The 22,250-nt window shown below is 40.4% G+C and overlaps 1 protein-coding gene across 6 annotated transcripts; it reads right to left on the bottom strand.

The window, feature by feature from the left end:
- Positions 1-447: 447 nt before the first annotated feature.
- Positions 448-21,689, bottom strand: LOC103147799 (protein kinase C-binding protein 1). Of its 6 annotated transcripts, none has more exons than XM_007566319.2 (22): positions 21,445-21,689; positions 20,948-21,183; positions 20,615-20,850; positions 15,718-15,788; positions 13,841-14,004; positions 11,752-11,895; positions 10,099-10,212; positions 9,415-9,507; positions 9,211-9,298; positions 9,068-9,123; positions 8,908-8,985; positions 8,703-8,818; positions 8,140-8,615; positions 7,921-8,049; positions 6,912-7,064; positions 6,116-6,625; positions 4,167-4,613; positions 3,923-4,065; positions 3,672-3,752; positions 2,846-2,924; positions 2,505-2,744; positions 448-1,608 (listed from the first exon to the last, which is right to left on the bottom strand). In XM_007566319.2, the coding sequence occupies exons 3-22, from the start codon at positions 20,626-20,628 to the stop codon at positions 1,430-1,432; spliced, it is 3,375 nt and encodes a 1,124-aa protein (XP_007566381.1). In that variant the 5' UTR covers positions 20,629-20,850; positions 20,948-21,183; positions 21,445-21,689; the 3' UTR covers positions 448-1,429. The 6 variants fall into 6 exon arrangements, with proteins under 6 accessions (XP_007566381.1, XP_007566378.1, XP_007566379.1 ...); XM_007566316.2 differs by having other exon boundaries at positions 11,752-11,973; XM_007566317.2 differs by having other exon boundaries at positions 11,752-11,973; positions 20,944-21,183.
- Positions 21,690-22,250: the final 561 nt, after the last annotated feature.

The raw sequence follows: 22,250 nt of genomic DNA on the forward strand, positions 1-22,250 counted from the left end.
CAGCCAAATGTGGCTCAATCTTTTACTTTTGAGGAAATCGTTTGTCCATATATGGTTGTCTTCTTTTGCAAACTGCTCTTTGAATTTCCTCAGTTTGGTAAGTTGAAACATTTAAGCATGACAGGGGGGAGGGGGAGAAAAAATACATTTGTACTTTTCGTTTACATTTTCATTCTTCATGTTGTAAAATAGAGGAATCCAACAGCCACCAAATTACCTGAAACTTTGCCATGTAAATAACTCGCAGTTTGCTTTTGTTCTCACAAAAATAAATAAATGCATGCTTAAATTAAAGCAACGGCGATGCCAGGGTGCTCATGCAGCTTCTTTGCTTCTTGGTTTTATCACCAATTTACAATTGGATGATCAGTAACTTATATATTTGCAACACTGCAATAGAAAGAAAATGTGTTTTCATATCCGTTCAGATCAAATAAGTTGAGAAACTTCTTCACAAGTCCATTTATTCTTTTTACAATATGTAAACAGTAACAAGACAGAGCTCAACACAAACATGCTCACAGGAAATATATGGCTGAAAAAGCAATATATATTTATGTCTACTCAGATGGGCACATTTTTGATTGGATTTACATCTGCTTTGGGTAACTGGCTACACAAAGACTTCACTAAGAGCTGACATTCATGTGAAGAAGTTTCATTTCAAATAACTTTTCTCAACACATAGAAATGTGATTGCAATAAACATACTATAAAAACATGTAACACTATAAATATTGTTCAGGTATCTTCTTACAAAAGCTGTACAGTTTAAATTTTTTAGGCTTTTTAATAAATCGGATTTTGTTTTTTTCCATTTTAAATGTGTGGCTATATAACACAGAACTACAATACAAAACTGGTATGAAACCAAAACGCCACCACTGACATGAAGCAGACATGTTGGACTGAAATGTGTTGTTTAAACCTGCACTATTCGACATTAAGCAAGTGTGGTTCAAACCACAAAAGGAAAGAAAAAAATAAATCAGTCTAAGTATTTGTGATGGCACCATAATCATTGTGTATAACTGTTGAAGGCTGTTTCAAATGTTTTGTCTCACAATATGGAGAGCAATTAAAACAGCAGCAAAATCCTGTGGAGCAGCAATGAAAGAGGGAAATAAAGAGATTATCCTGTGGGTTGATATAATCTGAGCAACAATGCAAAACTGTAGAATGAAAACATTTCACATCTCGAGACAGACTACTTTCACGTGATTAACTGACTTAAACGCAGATGTGGAAACCGAAAATGAGAAGTGAACCGAAAACAGTCCAGTAACCACATATACAAATGGGAATGAAAGAGAGAGAAAGGAAACAAAAAAAAAAAAAGTGATTTGTCGTCAAGGTGCAGGACTTGCAGCACCAACTTCGAGGCTGCCTGCCTCACATTCACTCCACCGATGTGTCTGTAGTGTATCAGTTAGGTCACAGTGACACCAGAGCTGTCCTTGTTTTTGTCAGTGTAGGTGGGAGAGTTGCTTTTGTCCGATATCGAGCCTGCGGCTGAGGGAGCGGACTGCACAGCGGGAGAGTGCCCCGATGGTTTGACAGACGGCTCCGAGCTGGGCTCTGCCTCTGCTTCCTGCTGGGATGCTGTGGCTGGGGAAGAGCAAAAACCAACATGAGAGGAAAGACACGGTTCATGTTTTGACAGTGACTTTTTAACTTTTTGTGCAACACAAAATCAAATCAGGCTATAAAATTGATTTTAAACAATTCAATTTCCTTCCGTTGTCAAAGGGACCGTGCCAATACATACAAAAGCGCTTTACAAAAGCAATCAGCTTTTGAAATTTGTCATTTTGTCAGGTTACAACCACAAACTTATATACGTGATTAACCCCTTTACCTCAACTGATGCCTCTAAAATATAATCCACTGCAACCAGCTGCCTTTAAGTCACCTAATTTGTTTTGAACCGACCTCAGGGGTTCATTAGAGAAACACAAGTGAGTACGTGAATCAGGAGTAAAGTTGGAGAGAAGTTTAAAGTTGGATTAGATTATAAAATAATAAGCCATGTGCTAAACGTCAGAGAGCCCATCATCCTAAATTGGATAAGGAATCATAACTGCAAACCTGAAGAAATGGTTTTGCATCAATCTTCAGGTTCTGAAGAGCATTAATCACAGAGGCAGCTAAAAGATCCATGGCAACACTGAAGGAGCTGCAAAGATCCATAGATCATGTGGGAACATCTGTTTGCAGTTTAACTCAAGATGCATGGGAGCAAAACTGAACTCGTCGGTCGACGTACATAAAAACAACAGCAAAATTCTGGTGGCAGCCTTATGTTGTGGGAATATTTTGCTTCATCACATGGAAGTTTATGATCACAGTGTGAAAAAGGATACAAATACTTTTGCAAACATTACACATTAACTTTTTAAACAAGCTAAGATTGCTTGAAAGCTGCGGTAGCAACAGATGCTACGCTTTAAAGCAGATTGGAAAAACAGTAAAATTACTTAAAACTGAGAGAATTCTTGTTTTACCCGACTGTGTGCAGGACTTCATGTGCTCAGGCCAGTGTGCTTGCTGACAGGGGTAATCACAGTAGCTGGTATTCCAGCAGCAGTAGAAGATGGCCTCCTTCCTGCAGTTGGCGCACCACTGTTTCTTTTTGGTCTCATCCACCGCCTGCTGCTTCTCCAGCTCCATCTGTTTTTTCACCTCAGCCACCAAACGTTCCCGTTCCTGCTCAAGACTCTGCCTCATCTCCGCCATCGTCAGCTCTGCGTTCAAGCGGTAAGTTCAACATGAAACCATGCTAACGGTCTTAGAAAATAAAAGGTAATCGCATGATATCCATGCAGCCCTGGAAGCACAAACCTACCCAGATTATGCTTCATTTCTGATAACTCCTGCTGATGAAGCCACTGGAGTTTTTCAATCTCTATCCTCAGCCGTCGAATCTGTAGCAAAAAAAAAAAAAAACGATCAAGAAATCAGTCATGGTTAAAATAAAGTACAACCTGTTTAAGTAGGCATAATCAAACAATCTTTTCTTTTTAAAAGATCTTCAAAGTGCATAGGTAAAACATTTATTTTATAAAAGCACAGAAGCAGCCATTAAATAAAACTGTGACACTCTATAATTAACCTCGGTTAATTATATTTCTATAATTAACCGAGGTTAATTATAGAAATACACTGAAACCATTTTATTCTAAATTACATAATCCAGCTGGGACGTTTGGTCTTCTTTTCTTTACCACATTGCTTCACTTATTTGATGAGGTTTACTGGCATTCCCTCTTGCTATGGTTCCACCACAGACTTTGAGATTTGGACTTTGACTGGGACACTTCAAGAACTCAGAATTAACTTAATCAGTCATTCTAATCTGGCATGTGTTTACATAACATGGCAAGTTTTTGCTGTATGAATAAAAAAAAAAAATCTTAATGTTTTCACTCTAGAAATACTTTCATTTACAGAGGAGTTCATCATAGTTGACGCAGTGACAGACAGATGTACTTCTTGTCTTTCTTTCAAAACCCCATTTTCAAAACCCGACATAAACTTTTTAAAGTATTTCATTGTTTTTGTGGCATTAGTTGTTTTTGGAGGCAGAGAAGGAAGAATAAACTACATATTTTCTTCCCACCACTAAACACACAGGACCTCCGAGCCGCACCAATGAGAGACGGAGGGATTACCTCTGCAATTGTATTTCCTGATGTACTTTTAGAGAGATCGTTGTAGATTTCAGTCATTGTCCCTTTTATTGTGTCCATAATCTGTGAGAAAAATGATAAAGTTATGCATTTTAAATCCCTGCAAAGCAAATCAAGAGAACAGAGCAGTAACTTTATTTAGGTTTCAATATTTGTCTGTAAATATTAGAAAATGTACATGAAGGATTCTAACCCGTGTATTAGAAGTATTATTAATGGGAATTGTGACTTACTTTGTTGGTGTATTTGGCGATATCTGCTGCTACATCTGCTGAAACTGTGGGGATCTGCAAGTCTGCTGACACCAGAGACGACGCAGCAGATGTGATCTGTCCCGCTGTTGATGAGGAGCTCTGAGCTGGGTCTTTTTGTTGCACTGCAGTTGACAAAGATGGAGAAATGTTAAGAGAAATTAAACAACCTCAAATAGTTGTACAAGTTTTGTGATGCATAATCCCAGTGGCGTTTTTATATTACCTTTAGCTGCTTGTCTGGTCTGATAGCGAGTGCTGGAGGAGTTCTGCTGCGACTGCAGCTGCTGGCTGCGCGTCTGACTCTGACCCTGCGCCGGGACACCCGACTGCTCTTCGTTCTGCTGCCTCTGGAGCTTCTGCACTTGCCATTTCTGCGACGACGTCTGTAACTTGGTGGGGCTCCAAACCACCGCCTGCTGCACATGCTGAGCCGTCTCTTTAGGAAGAAGCGGCCGCTGTTTTTTTACAGTTGTGGGTGCTGTGGACGTTGTGGAGCCAGAAGGTGGCGCAGTGGTAGATCCACTGGTGGTTGTGGAGGCGCTGGGCTGACCAGATGCTGCACTGGAAACGAGGTTGAGCGCTGCTGTGATGGACGGCTGCAGGGAGTCCTTCAGGTTGGCGGCAGCATCTCGTGTCGGTGTGGCTGACGCAGCAGATGAAGACAGCTTGCCTAAACAGAAAGCAAGAATGAATAACTAGGACTGCTTAATAATCCACCACACAGTCTGGATTTACAACATCAGCGTTTTAAACCCAAAACGATGTGAAAAAGCATTACAATTAAACCCCATTTGTAGAAAGTAAGATGTATATTTTCTCTTTAATTGAGGGAGAAAGAGATAATTTTAAAAAAGGAACCAAAGAGTGAATCTGAAGTCACACTGTTGCATTAACCTGGTTTGGTTTGGATTGTGCATATCACTTGACCAGCATGTCTACACATTTCAAGGATTCTTCCGAAGTTTAATAAGCAACAATAAATATTTTACGCAAATTTGCGATGCAGACAGGCAGGCAACATTGTGGAAGAAAATTACACTTTCCCATTTTTCCTCCCAGGTTTAACCACAGAGTTTGAGTCTTCTTCCAGGTTTTCTCCAAGTTCTGCCAAATCTAAGACCGTTCTGATTTCAAAGTTAAGACCCAAGTGGAGTATGAAAAATTATGATTTCTGGCATTATAGCAAGCTTCACAAACTTCAATGTATTCCTTCTGTTCGTCGTTTTATTTATGCCAGTTTCTTCTTTATTCAGCCCGCAGTTAAAATTCCAGTTTGAAGCCAAGCCACAATAAAAAATAATCATGCCCATAAGCTGATTGTAGATAATGAAACGTTAAAGTGCTTAAACATGGACTAAGACAGCTGCAGGAGCAATATTCCTTTGCAGGGTTACTGCAGAGGCTGAACAACTGAGGAGAAACATGCAACCGACCTTGTTGTGTCTGGGCATCGTGAGATTTGTTGCTTTGGCACAGTGTAATAACATAAATAAAGATTACTAAACTAAGACTAAAAAATCCTGTCTTTAACAACAAATGACATTTAATTTTGAAGACTATGGAACCAGTAAGAGTAAAAATTGTTGCTCATACGTTAGGGTTGTGGCTAAAACGTTTGTCCGAAAAACAGAAAATGGTTTGCATTTTCATGAATGTTTTAAACTAAATGAGATCTGCCACGTTAAGGAAAACCATGGAAATCGCCGCTTCTTGCAATCATATAAGTGCAAAAAGCATTTATCTTTTTGCAGATTTCTTTCTCTCCATATTTCTCCTAAACTGATAAAGTCCTAAACTTATTTTTATGCATTTTAACAAAGTAAAAACCAATGCACAAATAAAATCGGCTGAAAGAAAGAGCAGAATTTGGCTCTGAGGAAATCAAACACCAACTAATGGTAGCCTCTTGAAAATGTTGTCAGAGAATCACCTGAAAATCATACCTACAAATCCAAATGAACTTATTCTACCAAAGATAGTTTTATACCAACATATCCAATGAAGACATTCCAGCATCACTGTGAACATACAAAAAAAAAAAAAAAAAAGAACCATGAGCAGCAGAGCAGACATGATCCTACCAGTACTTCAGTTTAGGCTTATTTTTAACTTGTATTTTGTCTTAAAATGCGATGGAAACAGAGCACAACCATAAAGTGGACAAAGCCTCACCTTCCACCTTGGCAGTGCTGGACTCTTTTGTAGTTTTGGCAGCGGCGGAGCTCGGGTCTCTTCTCTGCCTCTTTGCGTCCCGTCCTCCATGTTCATCGCCCAGATCAATGACGAGCTCCCTCTCAGAATCAGAGTCCTGTTCAGCCGATGCAGCGGCTGTTTTGCCCTCCTCTGGCGGTTTAGGCTTTTCAGTGACGGGTTGAGACTGAGGTGTCCTGGGCTTGTCCTGCAGACCCCTGTCTGGACCGTTGCAGCCTGGCTTCTCTTTGAGCAAAGGCTCGGGGGCAGCGGTTTTATCCCCCGTCGCTGTAACTCCCTCCTTACCCTCTCCCTCCGCGCTCGCCTTTGACTTTTTTCTTTCTGCCTTCTCCTTGTCCTCGTGTGCAGAGTTCTTGGACCGATGTTCTTCATCGCTGGGATATTCGCTGTCGCTGGAGTCAGATTTCTCTGAGTCCTCAGAGTCGCTGTGGTCCACATCTTTATAAACATCTTCAGATATCTCGTTAATACCTGTGCAGGCAAATGTAAAGTTCACAATTATTGTAGTAAAACACACAAACACACTATATTGTATCACTGGACTGAATTGGACTACATGTAATTGTCTGAACTGAACTCATTTCTATTGTAAAGTAGCTTGAGGTGATTGTTTTACATGGGCACAAGACACAAAGACAGAGTGTCAGACTACAGAAAACTGTTGGGCAAAGATGATCAAAATAATCATTTTTATATATTTAACAAATCCAAAACCAAGGCCATGTTTCAAACAGTCATAAAGTACATCTACATTTACCAAGCTGTGCTTTGCAGCTTTCAATGGTCTTGTCCAGACTCCTGATGGGTCTCTTTGGAGTGGCGACAGTAGTGGGAGCTGCTTGTTGTTGCTGCTGCTGTTGCTGCACAGTCTCACTTAGTTCCTTCAGGTCCATTTCAGCCTTCACTCGATCTGAGTTACACACAAATTACAGGACGACGGTCACGGTAATCACATGTGACCGTCTTGTACATCCTTCCAAATCAGTCAAAAAAGATGTTTGCTGTATTCCGATGGGATTTTATGCGATAAATCCAAACAAGATAAGTGCATAATTGTGGTGTAGAAAGAAAAGCGTACATGGTTTTCAAGATTTTATTTATTTATTTATTTTTTTTACAAAACAAAAATCTTATAAGTGATGCCTACATGCAATCAGCCTCCCAGAGTTCCAGCAGTAGGTCTTATGGAGGATGCGTCTATTAGCTTTCCATATGTAGACACCGGCATATTTGCTCATTCTTCTTTGTAAAATTATTTAAAGTCAGTCAGATTGGATGGAGTATGACCATAGACAAGTCAAGTCCTGTCACAGTTTCCCATTTGGTTAAGGTGTGTACTGTGACTGTGCCATTCTAAACTTATTTAGCTAAAATAAAGCCTCATAACCACAACAACAACAAAAAAAAGACAGAAAGACATGACCAAGTTTTCCATGTTTCCAACAGACTGAATGTGATTAGCACACATGTTAATGATACATGGACTGTATCATATATTTCTGAACTTAGAATTACACACAGCTTTACCAATTCTACCATTTCAGAAATTAATCAGGTGACTTCTGAATGCAGATGGCTGCACTGGATTTCATTTGGTGGTATCAAAGTAAAAAGTGCATGTTTTTTTTAAAACATGCACTACTTTGCATTGTTATTAAAATCTCAAATACCATCAATATTCTGGTTGCGATATGATAGAAATTTCAAGGGACCTATACATTCTTACTGGGTTATCACTCATAAATACTAGTTAATGTGTTACTGACCAAGGTTAAGGTTGAGGATGCCTCCGGTTCCTGCTGTCCTCTCCTGCTTGGGAGCCAGTGCAGAGTTTATGGGTTTTGGACTGCTGCTCAGACTAGCAGCTGGACCAGGCTTCCCCGATACAGGAGATGCTGTAATTACAAGATTTTGCTAAATATTTCAAAAGCAGTAAAATCGTCATCATGGCCGCCAAAGAAAAAGAAACTTGAAATATGATCTACCAGTGCAGTCCATCGATTCCTCTCCAGTGCTGTAGTGTAAGGCAGGGTTCCTGCTCGGCTTCTCGGTTTCTTGCTCCCCATCGGACCCCGTGTGGACCGAGGAGTTGGTGCTCATTGGAGACCGAGGCATTTCCATCATGGAGGCCCGCCGGCTCATCCCGCTGGGCGTAGAACTCTTGCTGAGGATCATCTTGGGAGAGGAAGTCATGTCAAAGTTGAAGCGGAGCTTGTCTGGCTTCTCCGTTTTCACCGTCCCGGAGTTGGGGTTGTTAGGGTCCATCAGCATCTGCAGCTGGTTGTTGGGTGTGTAGGGAGTGCGGAAGGGTGCGTAGTTAAAGATTCCAAATTTCTTGCGGATGTTTTCCACGTAGACCTCCATCTCTTGCATGGCGCTGTTGAAAATGCTCTTTGTTTTCTTCACAGAGAAAGGGATTTCTTTGGACATCAGGTAGCAGTTGTTGATAGGAACCCAGGCGCTGAACGGACGGCGGCAAAAAGAATATGAAAATCAGCAACTTAGAAAAATGAATTAATCGATTCGCAACAAGAGCCGTTTCTCTTACCGATCATGTTGCCCAAAGAAGCGTGCGTCTACCTGACCGTCCTTTTCTCTGAGTGCTTTTGCCGGCCAAAAAGGAAAACCCTTCAGCTTAGCCCAAACCAGCGGGTGAGGCTGACTCTATTGAAAACAAGGAAAAGTAATTCAATATGCTTCAAATGTGTAAAACACTCTGTAAATATGGTATTCAAGATGAAGCAAAGACCTACACATGGCTCACAAAACCAGTTATCCCTTTTTTGGCAAGAAGACAAGTAGCACTCCGGACACACTTCAATCTCATTCATCTAAAAATGAATTTAAAAACAACATTAATGACGCATTACTTATTTTTATTCTGTCCTTACCAATTTAGAAGAGGACTTTTACCTCATGTTCACAGATCTTGACAATGACCTTTGCAGTTGCTGTTAATTTATGATTACCTGAAAAAAGAAATTGTAGTAATTTTATTTTTCTGTAGGAGTTTGCACAATAAAAGGAGAATTTATATATATTTATAAATGACAAACCTCCATTATAGATGATGCAGTTGTGTAGAATCCACTTCATATCAGCAAGAAAAGCCTCAGTGCAGCCATACATTTTCTTTTTCACATTCTATCAAAAAGGGAATAAACATATTTACATATTTAAGGACGATAGAACATTTTAGTGAAAAAAAGTAGCATTTGGTAAAACTGACCCTTGCTTTGGGTGTTTAAAAATGTTAGTACCTTTTCTATAGTGCTTAGGTCCATAGGGTGGAAGATGTACTCTGCATAATCCGGATGCTGTTCCAGTGACACGGGTTTCTGAAACGGCTCTGTCTGCTCATTAAAGACAAGAAAGGGACAACTGTTAAAGCCTGAACTTTGAAACAAATACCTCCTGCAGCCACAGCACCTTTGCAGCCACGTCCAAGACGCAGTTAAAATAAATTCTGATTTTATCGCAATAGCATAATCCCACACTGAAAATTTTGTTGCAAGATTTTGAAGATTTTTTTTAAAAACCACCCTGATCCAGACTCTCACTGGTGGGCAGCAGATAAGACAAATTTATCACTTTGTCACATAAAGTAATGGATTATTTATTGAAAGATTCTCGATATGTTGACCAAATTAAACTTAAATTCAAAGTGTTTTATAGGAATTTTTGTTTTAAAGAGAACTAAAACGTTGAGATTTTCTGCTCTATAGAGCGAGAATACTCCAACAAAAGACTGGACTTGGATTGGTTTCTAAATCGTTCAGTATGAGATCATGCAACTGCAGTGAAAAGAAAAAAAAATTATTAAAAAATTGTAGCATTTTTTTTTCAAGCAGATTTTCCCAGGGTGCTGTTTGCTACAGGATTTTCCAATATTATTTCAAAAATCTGTGTACAATACAATACAACAAATAAAACGGCTTCCTTACCCCAGGCTGTTTGATTTTTTGGAGTGCAAATTTCAGTAAGTAGGAGAGTTGGTCTATCGTTAGCATTGTCATTGCTTTGCTCTGGGTTTCAATGCACTCAGCAACTGTTATTTTCTGAAAGAAGATAAAATGACGACAAGAATTATTGCATAATCTTAATAATAATAATAAACAAGCAAAGTTAAACTTTATAAAGTTTATTCCACAAGTCATCTTAGTTGTACATCGTAAAAAATAAACTAAGCAGGTTTTTTTTCTGTAAATCCCCAGTTCATGGTGTTCTTATAGCATCAGGCTGAAAGGCCCGATGCTATAAGAAAATCAGAACTTGAACAAACTGAGTCGCAAATGCAGAGTGTAGCCAGGGGGCATCACTGACGCCCATTCCCAAAGGTTAAAAAATAGTAAATAGCTTTAGAGTAATGCAAAACGAATTATTTAAATGATGACTTTCAAATAAATAATTCAAATTAAACAGGAATCATCAAATATGAAAGTGGTAAAAATAAACAAAAAACTGATTAGAGACAAGACATAAGAATATAATTTTGATATTCAAATTTCATTGCAGCATTATCGTTTTGTAAATACGCAAGCTGTAGTCATAATATCAATCAGATATTAAGTATTTGTCATTTTGAATTTTATTAAACAGTTGTCCAAGTTTTAGGAAAACTAAGAAATAGATCTAAATAAAAAAAATTAACAAATCTACTTTCACACGAATCAAGCAGCTGCTTTAGCTATTCTTTGCATGCAGAGCAATTGCATCTACATTTATACCAAGCCCAGCTCAAGGTTCTTTCATGTACAGGTGCAAGTCAAGCAATTAAAATATAGTTAAATATATATTAGTAATTCTATTCAAAAACCAAAACCCATTACACACAGTGATACATTTCCAGTGTTTATTTCAGGTAATTTTGTCGATTATGGCTTGGAGGGTAAAAAAAAAAACCTCACAATCCTCTTGAGGCTGTGGGATTCCCACCACACCTCTTTCTTCCACTCAGTTTTTCATTCAAATGCTTCGATAGAGAAGTGTTTCCCCAACCTTGGTCCTCCAGGCACACTGCCCTGCATGTTTTAGACGTTTCTCTGCTTTAACACACCTGATTCAGATGATTGCAGTTCAGAAAAGCCTGACAATAAGCCAAACCTGAAATTAAGGGAGCCGAAGCTGGAAAACATGCAGGGCAGTTCGCTTTAGAAGAACCTGGGGCGTAGCACAGCTACTGCCTGCAGGACTATAGGATAACTTTTAAGTGAATCGCCTTCCTCGTGTTTATGAAGGCCACCCTTACCAGCTACAATCATTCAAATAACATCTGAAAGTATCAGTGTGTGTGTAATGAATTCATGTAATTACAAGTTTTTACTTTAGGATGATTATTTATTGAGCTGCACCTGAACCCACTTTTGTCACATTTTGTTATTTTGTGCAGATTTTTAGTTCCTGCGGTGACAGGATGATGTACCATTGTGGGCCATTTGTCTCCATGTTTCGGCCTGTACCACAGGCTGAAGCAGGTCATTACACTGATTTATGTCTTCACTGGGACACCTCGTTTTTGTCAGCTGAGCCATGCTGAGTCTAACAAGCGTCTGCCTACGCCCACACCCACACACAAACACACGTCGTCCGTGCGATACCTCACACTCTGGACAGAACCAGTCGCCCTCGGGCTCGGCTGGTAGTTTGAGGCACTTGGCGTGGTACACCCTGGGGCAGAGCTCACAGCAGAGCACCTGACCCTCGCGGTGGCACAGCCAGCAGTAGAAGTCATTCCTGCCGTCCTGCGGTACAACATCAACAGGGTCTGTGGTGAGTGCTGGCTGCTTCATATAGTAAAAGGGACCATGTCTTAGCTCTGACTGAAATGCAGGCAAGAGAAACAGGGGGCAGGTTTCAAAAACACGCAGGAACACAAAAAAAGGTGCAGTGCAACAGAAACAAGGTAGTATTAAGGTGAGGCAAGCAGGGTAAGCGGCACAAGGGATAATAAAGGCAACAAAACCTACACAATGGTGCTTTTTGCAAATAGGAGTACAATAAATCAATTCCACTAAAACTGGGCTTCCCTTTTTAAAAGATACATAAATGGTTTGATTGTGCTCATGGTGAATACAAGTGATAAAATTTAACAAGTGTCAAACCATAAACTATTTTGCCAAAAGTATTCATTCATGCATTCAAATTGTTGCCATCATGGCCACAGGTGTTTAAGATCCCACATCTTTTCAGGCAGACTGCTTATACAAATATTTGTGAAAGAATGGGCCGCTCTCAGGAGCTCTGTGAATTGCAGCAAAGTTCAATAACCTGCACAACTGTAAAAATTTCCAGGCGACACAGTTAACTTGCAGTGGTTGCCAATAAGTGGCTCATGTAAAACTCAAACAACAGTGAGATGGTGAAGCATTCAGGGGATAAAGGTCAAATTTTCGGAAGAGACACTTGAGTACAGAGCACCAAATTTCATGTGGCCTTCTAATTAGCTGAAACTTGTGTGTAGAGAGCTTCATGGAACTGGATGAGAAGCTGTGGCCTAACCTTAGATAGCCAACTAACATAATGAGAATCAGTTCCTATCACTTCACAATGCTCGTTTTGCACAAACCTCCAAACTTTGTGGGGGGAAAAAAAAACTAGGGATAGCCCCTTCCTGTTCCAACATGACCGTACAGAGCAATGTCCAAAAATGAGTGAGTTCACGGAGGCCAATCAAGGAGTTCCTGACCTCAACCTGATAAAGCTTCGCAAGCTAGTCCAAGCCGCAGAAGGTGGGCAGGCATCGTGTAATCTCTATGGATTAGAATTGGGATACCACTCAATGCCATGCACTTCAAGGCATCTGAACAAATACTTTTGGCAGTATAGTGAATTTAATGACATTCATATTGAGACAAAATATGCTCATGTCAGAGTAAAAACCAAAATATAAATAATTAAATACAATGATCAAAACAAACTCAATCTCTGAAATACATGGTTAAGCTTAACATGCATTTAAGTCAAAGCTCAATATGCACAATAAGTGACTTTTTAATGCATTGCTATTGAGCCGCAGATCATTTTTGTTTCTCTCAGTTCTGCTGGTTGAGTCCATTTACATGAGGTTTATATTGATGTTCTTTCATGCCAAACAGCTCTGCTGACTCTTTTAGGAAAATGAGGGACTGGACTACATTTCTTCAGTGACTCATTTCTGTTTGCATTCCTTCCGCTACTTGCAGCACTAGAGCAAGTACAGAGAAGTCTGATTCATTACTGTGAGGAAACCTATTCACCTCCGTGGGCCTTTCAACCAATCTTAAATGGAAAGAAAGTACCACATAACTCAAATAGTTCAACTGGATAAATATTATATTAGCATGAAAATTACAAGTTCATTAGCCAACAATTATTACACTCCAAACAGTCCTTTGCAGTGCGAGTATTGCACACACTGATATTATTATGATATATATTGCAGGCCTAATCAGCACATTAGACAACTACAAGTGAACTAAAAATTATTTGGATGTAATCAAGATTATATGTTTGGTTTTTGCTCTGAGAGAAAAAGATCTAGTGGCAGGGACTGGTCTAACAATATTTATGTTTTAAAATGTTACACAACACAAAGATACTTCCAAATTAATGAAGTGTGTGTGTTAAAGGGACTCCTGACGATCTCTTACAATCCGATAAAAGCAGCAGGTCATGTCTGAGTTCGCGATGAGCCTCCAGGAGCCTTACCTGGTCTTTGTTGTTACAATTCACAGCTCCTGGCTTTTTCTTTTTCTTAAGAGGGCTGGGGGAAGTGTCAGAAGGAGAGTGTCCATTGGAGGAATGGGTGGGACTGGACACCTTTCGCTTCTGTGGTGCTGCTGATCGTTCCGCTGAACCTGGTGCATCAGGTGCTGAGATGAAAAGGCTTGTGTCATGCCAATTGCACCACTTGTGGTATAAAAGTAGACAAGCTAGACCAAAATTAAATTCACAAATGCTCCAATAGATCACTTCCATTACCCCGGAGTGCTGCAGTTGAGATTCTACTGATTTTGCAACTGTCAGGCATTTCAGATAAAAAAACCATTTTAATATCAGACAAAATTAACCCAAGTAAATAGAAAAAGTACATAAAAGAGTTATCCAAAGCAACCTGGCTCTATATAAGGATATTTAATGTCAATTCTTGTTAAATTATAAATATAATGAGAGTAACCATATTTTTGGGTTCATCTTTACTTGCTACACTCAAGCCTGCCTGAACTGCAGAACCAAGGAAACATGTTAAGCAGAGCAGTAGGCTAAATTGTTTCACGAAGCAACACATCATGTCCTGCTCTAAAGAAACACAAGAACACATTAGAAACAAAGTCATTGAAATCTATCAGTTAAGAGGTTAAGGTTGTATCAACCATCCAGACCCCTCAGGTCTTCTGGTTCTGGTCTGCTCTGCATCCCCAGAACCACAACCAAACGAGGAGAAGCAGCATTCAGCTTCTATGCACCACAAATCTGGAACAAACTTCCAGAGAACCGTGAAACAGCTGAAACACTGAGTGCCTTTAAATCTCAACTAAAAACCCACCTGTTTAGAGTTGTATTTGAAACGTAATCAATTACGAATTTAATGACGGCACTTGACTTAATGTAATGTTTTGATTGTTGATTCTATGTTGCATGACTTTGTGTTTGTTATGATGTAAAGCACTTTGAAATGCCTTGCTGCTGAAATATGCTATACAAATAAAATTTGATTGATAAAACAGCATATTAAGGATGAGAGACTCCAGGAAACATACACAAAAACCCTGCCAGGACTAATCCAAGAGCACAGCAACGATTCATCCAAGTCACAAAAGAGCCCAGAACACAATAGCTTCTTCTGTTAAAACATCGGTGCTTATGACTCAATGTAAATGAGACTGGGCAAAAATGGCATCCATGGGGAAGTTGCAGGGACAAAACCACTACTGATTTTGTTGAAAAAATAAAAATCCATCCAAATCTAACAAAGATGTTGATGCATGACACATTCGTGGTTGAAAATCCTCCAATGTGCTATTCCTACTAAATTAAGAAAATTCTGCAAAGAAAAGTGGAATAAAAGCCTTCCACAGTGTTTGAAGGTAATCTCTAAGCTTAGAGAGCAGTGACTATTTCAAATAGACACAGTTTAGTTTGGATAGTTAAGGTGAAATAATTTTGAAACTGCATTTTGTATGTACTTGGGCAAATCTCTCTGATATAACTCATTTGATGATTTATTACATCCAAGTACAACTAACAAGGCAATTGAGGAAAAAAGAAAATCACAGCCATTTATGTCCTAATAACAGGAGCTAAGCAAATATTTTAAATGTCGCTAAATAAAGGAATGCCTGAAATCTTTGAGTACATAAATTAAAACATTAAAACAAATGCCTAAAAGGCTTCATCTAAGATAACTAGGCTGTGTGCTGATTCCTGAAGGAAAAAGCCATACAGTCATAACATATCACTGTTGCAGATCTAATGCCCATCAGCATGCATTAACCTCTCAAAATCCAATAGGAAAATCCTGTTGTGTTCTCCGACACCGTCATGTTTGACTTCTGATAGGACATGCACGGCCTTAAGAGACTTACCTTTCGATCGCAGAGAAGCGTCCATCCCCTCTACCACATCCGGCTCTTTCTTTATCTCCTCCTCAGCCAGACTGCACAGCAACGAACACGAGCACACAGGAACACAGGAAGAGGGGCAAACACAGAGTCAGAGAGGGTGTTCAGAAACCACATCAGCGTTATCTGTAAACAAGTGGAACACCACCTAAGGCACTGGGTCCCAGAGGACCTGTCAACAGGGACTCTAACGGTTTCCACTGTTTTTTTTTTTTTAACATCTCATCTGACTTGAACGCATCTTTGACTTTTAATGTGACGTTCGAACCCTTTCCACATTTTCAGCTACTATCAAGTCGGAAAATGTTCTTTATACTCCAACAGAGAGACCAGTAGCAATCACCATGGCAACACTAATTTCACAAATGGATGTTCACAACAACACATAGAACCTTTCAGCCAACATTACCGTGCATCCGTGCTCGTCAGAAGACGTCACAGACGAAGTAAAATTGTGGCTCAACTGGGCCACGGACTGTTTTGTTTACGACAATCGGCGAATAGACCTACGCTAACAAGAAATCCAAAGGGAGCTGGCCCATGCTACTGAAGAGGACAGCCTCTCATTGTAATTAACAGTACATGGTTCTACCACAATCCAAGCCCCTTCAGTAACAACAGCAGACTCTCTGGAGGATTTAGGCCTTTTCTTGGAGACCATTCAGGTCATCTCAATATTCTTGAACAAAATCTTTACCAAATAATCTGTTTGGAATCCACCAACTATAGAGATTCACTTTCACAAATCCTGCTCAACATAAAAAAGTCAAAACATTAACCTCTGAACAAAAAAAAAAAAAAAAGAAAATAATCCTCACTCCCCCCCGTATTTCCTCCTGAAAAGCATCTCGTTCCCTCTGTGGTTACAAAAAGCAGAATAAAAAGGAGGGTTTGGCAATAAATGAGGGTCTTTGGCTCTTCTTTTGTCCAAGCAACACAGGGCCTCGTTCCAAGGATGTGCCCTTTATTCAAAAGACCAGGGAAAGAAGCCCTCCACAGAACCCCTGACAGGTCACACACTCGATCAGTTAATAGCTCTGGCTGCTGCAGCTCTGGTTTCCAGCTGAATGATAGGGTTTCAGTCTGCAACTCGAATGCCCACAGTTGTGGGACGGTTTTATTTTCACTTGGAAAACTAAAACAATCCTCTTTACGCCTCCAGACTCCATTTTTACAGAGAAACTCCAGACAAAGTTGGTTAAATTGCAGCCAAGCTGTGGATATACGATGGATAAAAATGTAAGCCCAAAAGCCTGAATGTGAACAGTCGAGCCAAAAGATAAGATTTGATACAAACTATTAAACCCAGATATAATGCAATCAGTCAGTAGTTACTTAAATTCCTCTTTGTGGTCCTTCTACAGCCCAAAGACCTAAACAAAATGAGCATCACTCAAACCAGGAGAGACTTTAAAAATGAAGCAATTAGAGAAAGTTTATCAAACTGAAATAAAAACAAAGTTTAAGATATGACACATGGAGATCTTGTTTCAGCTTGCCAGCTTTCTCACAAGCGCACACACACACACACACACACACACACACACACCCCTTCAGGGCCTTCCTGTTCCGGACTGAGTGCACAAACGAGGCCCACATGAAAATAAGAGACGTTAGCCGAGTCTCCACCACAGCCCTGAAAAGGAGAGAACGTTCGCCATTCTTCAGCGGAGCTGCACAACAACAACAACCTCGTTTTCAAAACCTTCTTAGAATCATTGTCAAGAAATTTCTGCAGCCACCGAAAAGACAAGATGAGCTGGAGTAAAAAGGTATCCAAAAGGGCTTTTTTTCATATCAGGAAATAAGATCCATCAAGCAGCAAGCAGACTTAAAGGCAAATAAATCCCCAGCAGAGAGTCAAGATATATTCCAGAGAGATCAAATAAAGAAAAAATTACACACACACACACACACATTTCTCTTCTGCAAAGTACTGTAGTACCTGATGGACAAAAAGGAAACAACACTGAGTCACTGCCTTCAGATTCCACTCCTGTGAGAGACGAGCAGGGTTCTCTCGTCACAGAAAATGGAGGCCACAGCTTGCTACCCTCCCCCCCCACTCTCCCCCATCCCCCACTCCAAGGCTGAGACTCGGGCACATCCACACAGGAGGACCAGCGAGAGATCTGTGGAGATCACAGTCCAACATTTCTGAAAAAATAAAGACGGTTGTGTCAGGACGAACCTTCATGAACCAATCACAGAAACAAGAGGGAAAACAACAGCGAGGAGACACGGGAAAATCCAGCAGGACGAGAAGCACCGGTCTGGCCCCCACCTCTCCACCTCTTTCTGTATGTCTTCGATCCTCTTCCTTCTCTCCTCTGTGAACACCACTGTCAGAATAATTAGATGTCATTTTTTAGGAAGGAGAGACCCAGAATGTGAAACCACAGTCAGATCCCGACGAGCCCATTTCTATGCATGTCGCAAGAGGCTTGTTAAATTCCTAAATATCCGATACAAAGCAATTTCAGAGTACAGAGACGATCTATCATGTGCGAAACAATATGTTAGACTGAAACTCCTGATGAAAGCAACTTATGTTTGTTCCACTGGCTAAAAAAGAAGCAGCAAATAAGCATACGGAGCAGAATGCAACATAAAAGTAACAAGAAAACCATTTTTCAGCATTACAACCTAACTCAGAAGGTCCAAAAACACTGAAGAGACTAAGTTTTCCAACCCAGTAGCCACTAAATAATTAAATAGTTCCTACATTTGATAAAATAATGCATTTATCTGCAATAGAAAAACTTATCATAACAATATTCATTGCTATCATATACAATAAATCCTGTAGAAGAGAAAAATATTAGACCTGGATTTTTATATAAGGCTGTACAGGATGAATCAAAGATGGCTGTGGAATTTTCCAGAAGGCCCTTGCTCTCCCTGCCGTGCTCCCTCCGATTGTCAATCTTTAACCTCAGCTCTCGCTGCAATTGGCTGGAAGGCCAACAGGCTGGAACGCCATTGGTCGGCCGCACTGTGCCATACAGATCAGTGTGCAGGCTCCCCTCTTCCTCTTTAAAAAGCCTTTTTTGCTGCAATGCAGAGATTTTCCTCCTGCATTAGTCGGTTTTATTTTTTCCCCTCTCGATTTAGCTTATTCCCCATCTTAATAACGACAGCATAAAACTCTAGAAAAGGGGGATTTTAATCAAGGAGTTATGGGAGATTACATTTGTGCATATACAACTGCGATTCATGGCTCTGCTATTCAACATCTGTCACCCTGTTGCCTCAGACGGAGGCCCAGATTGGTTCCCCGACTTATCTCACTACCAGTGAGAAAATTACACGACATGCTGTCGATACCCAATAATCAAGCAGGTAAAAGTTTGACTTTTGGTTTTGATTTTACAACGTGAATTAGTCGCAGGCCAAAAAAAACCCTCTCTGATTGTAATGTTCCTATTTTCAGGTTTTATGTAGATCAAAACTGCCTCATGTCAGCCCACAAGAGAAAGAGATCCCTCTTTGTTTCCCCCACGCAGCTGAGATTGCTATAAGGGTGCTACATGACGTAACATGGTGTTCTGCCTATGTTCTGATAAATACAGCATGACACAACGAAGCATTTGCTTACATTTTGAGCAATCTGTTTCATAATTTTACATAAAATCTTTTTTTAAAAGAAGTCATTTTGAGATGTTTGAATATAAAATAACCTGTCTTACCTTCGTCCGACTTCCTACACTGAATCTCTAGTTGAAGACAAACCTAACTGGCTTTTTGTTTATGTGTTCAAAGCTACAAAAAAAAAAAAAAAAAAAAAAAAAAATAGAAAGCAGCAAGAGTAGGACGAGAAAAGCAACCTAACAAAGATTAGGTCCAATCACTGAAATTCTTTCTAAATCCTGTTCAGATGTTTAAATGTTACATAATACAAAGATCCTCTTAAATCTTGTGTTGTTTCTTTGTCCTGGTGTCTGATCTGTAAAAGGGAGGGTAAAGTTCTTTCAACATGAGCTCTCTGAACACAAAATGGCCACTGTGTGTATGCGTGTATCCGTGAGCATGTGTGTGTATGTGTGTGTCAGAGTGGAGGAAGCAGCTTCACAGTACAGTTGAAGAAGTCGGGGGCGGAAGCCTCAAGGCCCATGACTCTAATAAGTCCCGTCTAGTGTTTTTCGGCTCTAAAGATTTGACTGGAGGGAAAGATGGGTTCAAAAACAGGTTTGAAGCTGCAGTCATTCTTTGAGCAGTGTGAAGATTAGAAACTCCTGTGTCAACAAACAGAAAGTCATGCAGATTTCGGTTTCAGGATATTTTAAACTGCTCAAAGTTTTGCCCTGAACTACCTTCACTTCTTCCAAACACGTATGTTGCCACTTGCTCTTCCTCCCTGGGCCTGGCATGAGATAAGAAGTCAGAGCAGAGCAAGTACACTTGCACAGGGTACATAGTACCCGCAACCTGCCCATCCCCCTTGTTTCTCTGCCAGGCTACAACACGAGAGCAGAAGCAAGGAGGTGAGAGCGCAACTTTTAGATCAAGCTCTCCTTTGCCTTGTACACAGGAAAAAGAAAAAGGATTTGCCATGGTGGGATCTGCCTGCTGTATGGCAGCCTGGCTGTCTGGGGCACACATGTGACCCTGAGACACAGAGAGAGAGCAAGGGTGAGAGTCGTTACCCAACCCCCCAACCCTAAAAAACCCCTGTGGAGGGCGCAGAGGCCTGACGAGGCCTCCAGTCCAGCCCAGCTCCTCCTCCTCTTCCTCCTGCTGCACACTAAGCTGACTTTAAAGGTGTGCACATTCATCATGAGAAACCCCACAAGTCAGCACGACAACAAGAAAGGTAGCCATGTTGCTATCAGAAGGCTGAGATAAAAAAGACAGAGCTTACCTCTGTGGATGCATGGCTGCCTGACACAATGTTATGTCAACACTTATAAAACATGGAGGACACTCTCAGCCCTCAGCCGGGGAAGGCTCCGCTCTTCAGGCAAGGCGATCAGGCCCCGGCGATGTTAGCCAGATCCTGACTGGTCGCCTCCCTCGCAGGCGAGATACAAGGCCGCGCCTGATTGGCCGAAATGTTTCCTGAGTAATTATCTTTGTTCAGTGCAGGCAGGGGCAGCTCTGTGAGAGTCAGAGGCAGGGGAAGAAAAATGAGCACAGATCTAGGTCTAAATCCACACAAATATATGATTAAGAGGAGCATTTTTGACATACAAACCCTTTGTGAGAGTGTTCTGAAGCGTCCAGGAGGAGAATCTGTCGGCAGCTCTCTCAGTGGAGGATTAAAAGAGTGAAACTGTCAGCCTGTGGAGTGTTAGGAGCAGGACACCATGGCTTCCCTGAACAAGCCTCCATTTTTTATGTGGAGAGGGCCTTTGTTTAAACTCCTCCCTCCCACTCTGCTTCCTCTAGACTCGGAGAGGTGGGGGGGGAGAAGAAGCCACTGCTCTGCACCTATTAAGAATGCAAAAAGGGAGAATTAAGCTGCAAGTGATAAATGATCCACACTGGCTAATACTACAGCTTGTTGTGAAGGGAATCAAATAAACTAACGTGACATTTAAACATAATTCAATACAGTTACTGAAGTCATAACCTTGGCAACTAAAAAGGTCACTCAGAGGTAGACAACCAAACAAAAATGTATTTATCCAACATCTGAATTATGATTAGCATTTCAGTTGCTAATGGTTGATTAATTAGGTTTTCCTGTACCTTATTTTTGTTGCCTCTTTGGGACTTCAGGACATTTCCACACGGCTGTAATGTCTGTTTAATGATGACATGGGCAAAAAAAGCATTTTAATGGGGGTGGGATCAAATGCATTGTAGATATAAATCCCAATAAAAACCTCACACTAAGCTGACAGCATATTTTGTGACAATATTATGCTCTGTAAGGGATTGGAGCAAATATAGGTAAATCTCTATAAACAAGAAAATTATTGAAAACTCCCTGTATTCCAGTAATGTAATTCAAAAATCAGCAAACTAATTACACAGAGTGATATATTTCAAACAGTCATTTAATTTAATTTTCATTACTATAGTCTACAGCTAATCAAACCCTCAAATGAAGTCTCTTGCAACAATACATGACAGTAACCATCCATTGTCTACACCCACTTATTTCAGGGATGTGGGTGGTGGGGGGGATGGTGCCTCTCTCTAGCTGTCATTCTTCGGCAAGAGGTGAGGTACTCTCTGGATGTCACTAATCCATCACAAGTACACACAGAATTAACCACCAACAACTCTCTGCTCATTTAGAGAGACTAATTTACATGCATGCATGTTTTTAGGCTGTGGAAGGAACCTGAAGAAGCCAGAGGGAACACTCAAACTTCATGCAAAAGGCGGCTGGGATTTGAACCAAACACATTATTGTAACATTTTAGTGCTAACTACTGTTCTACCAAGCAGCCCCTACATACGACCCATAAAAAGGGTGTTTTTTAAGTGAAAACTAACATTTATTTTATTTATGTATTGGCTAATATATTTATTATTCAAAACGTTTC

The sequence above is a fragment of the Poecilia formosa genome, unplaced genomic scaffold, assembly GCF_000485575.1.
Source record: "Poecilia formosa unplaced genomic scaffold, Poecilia_formosa-5.1.2 Scaffold190, whole genome shotgun sequence".
Lineage (NCBI taxonomy): Eukaryota > Metazoa > Chordata > Actinopteri > Cyprinodontiformes > Poeciliidae > Poecilia > Poecilia formosa.

What these genes read in the sequence shown, in the direction of transcription:
- LOC103147799 (XM_007566316.2), bottom strand. An exon ending in CAGCACTGCCAAGGTGGAAG is followed by an intron (nt 4,614 to 6,115) that starts GTGAGGCTTTGT and finishes CTTTCTGTTTAG; the next exon opens with GCAAGCTGTCTTCATCTGCT. An exon ending in CAGGAAATACAATTGCAGAG is followed by an intron (nt 2,925 to 3,671) that starts GTAATCCCTCCG and finishes TTTTTGCTACAG; the next exon opens with ATTCGACGGCTGAGGATAGA.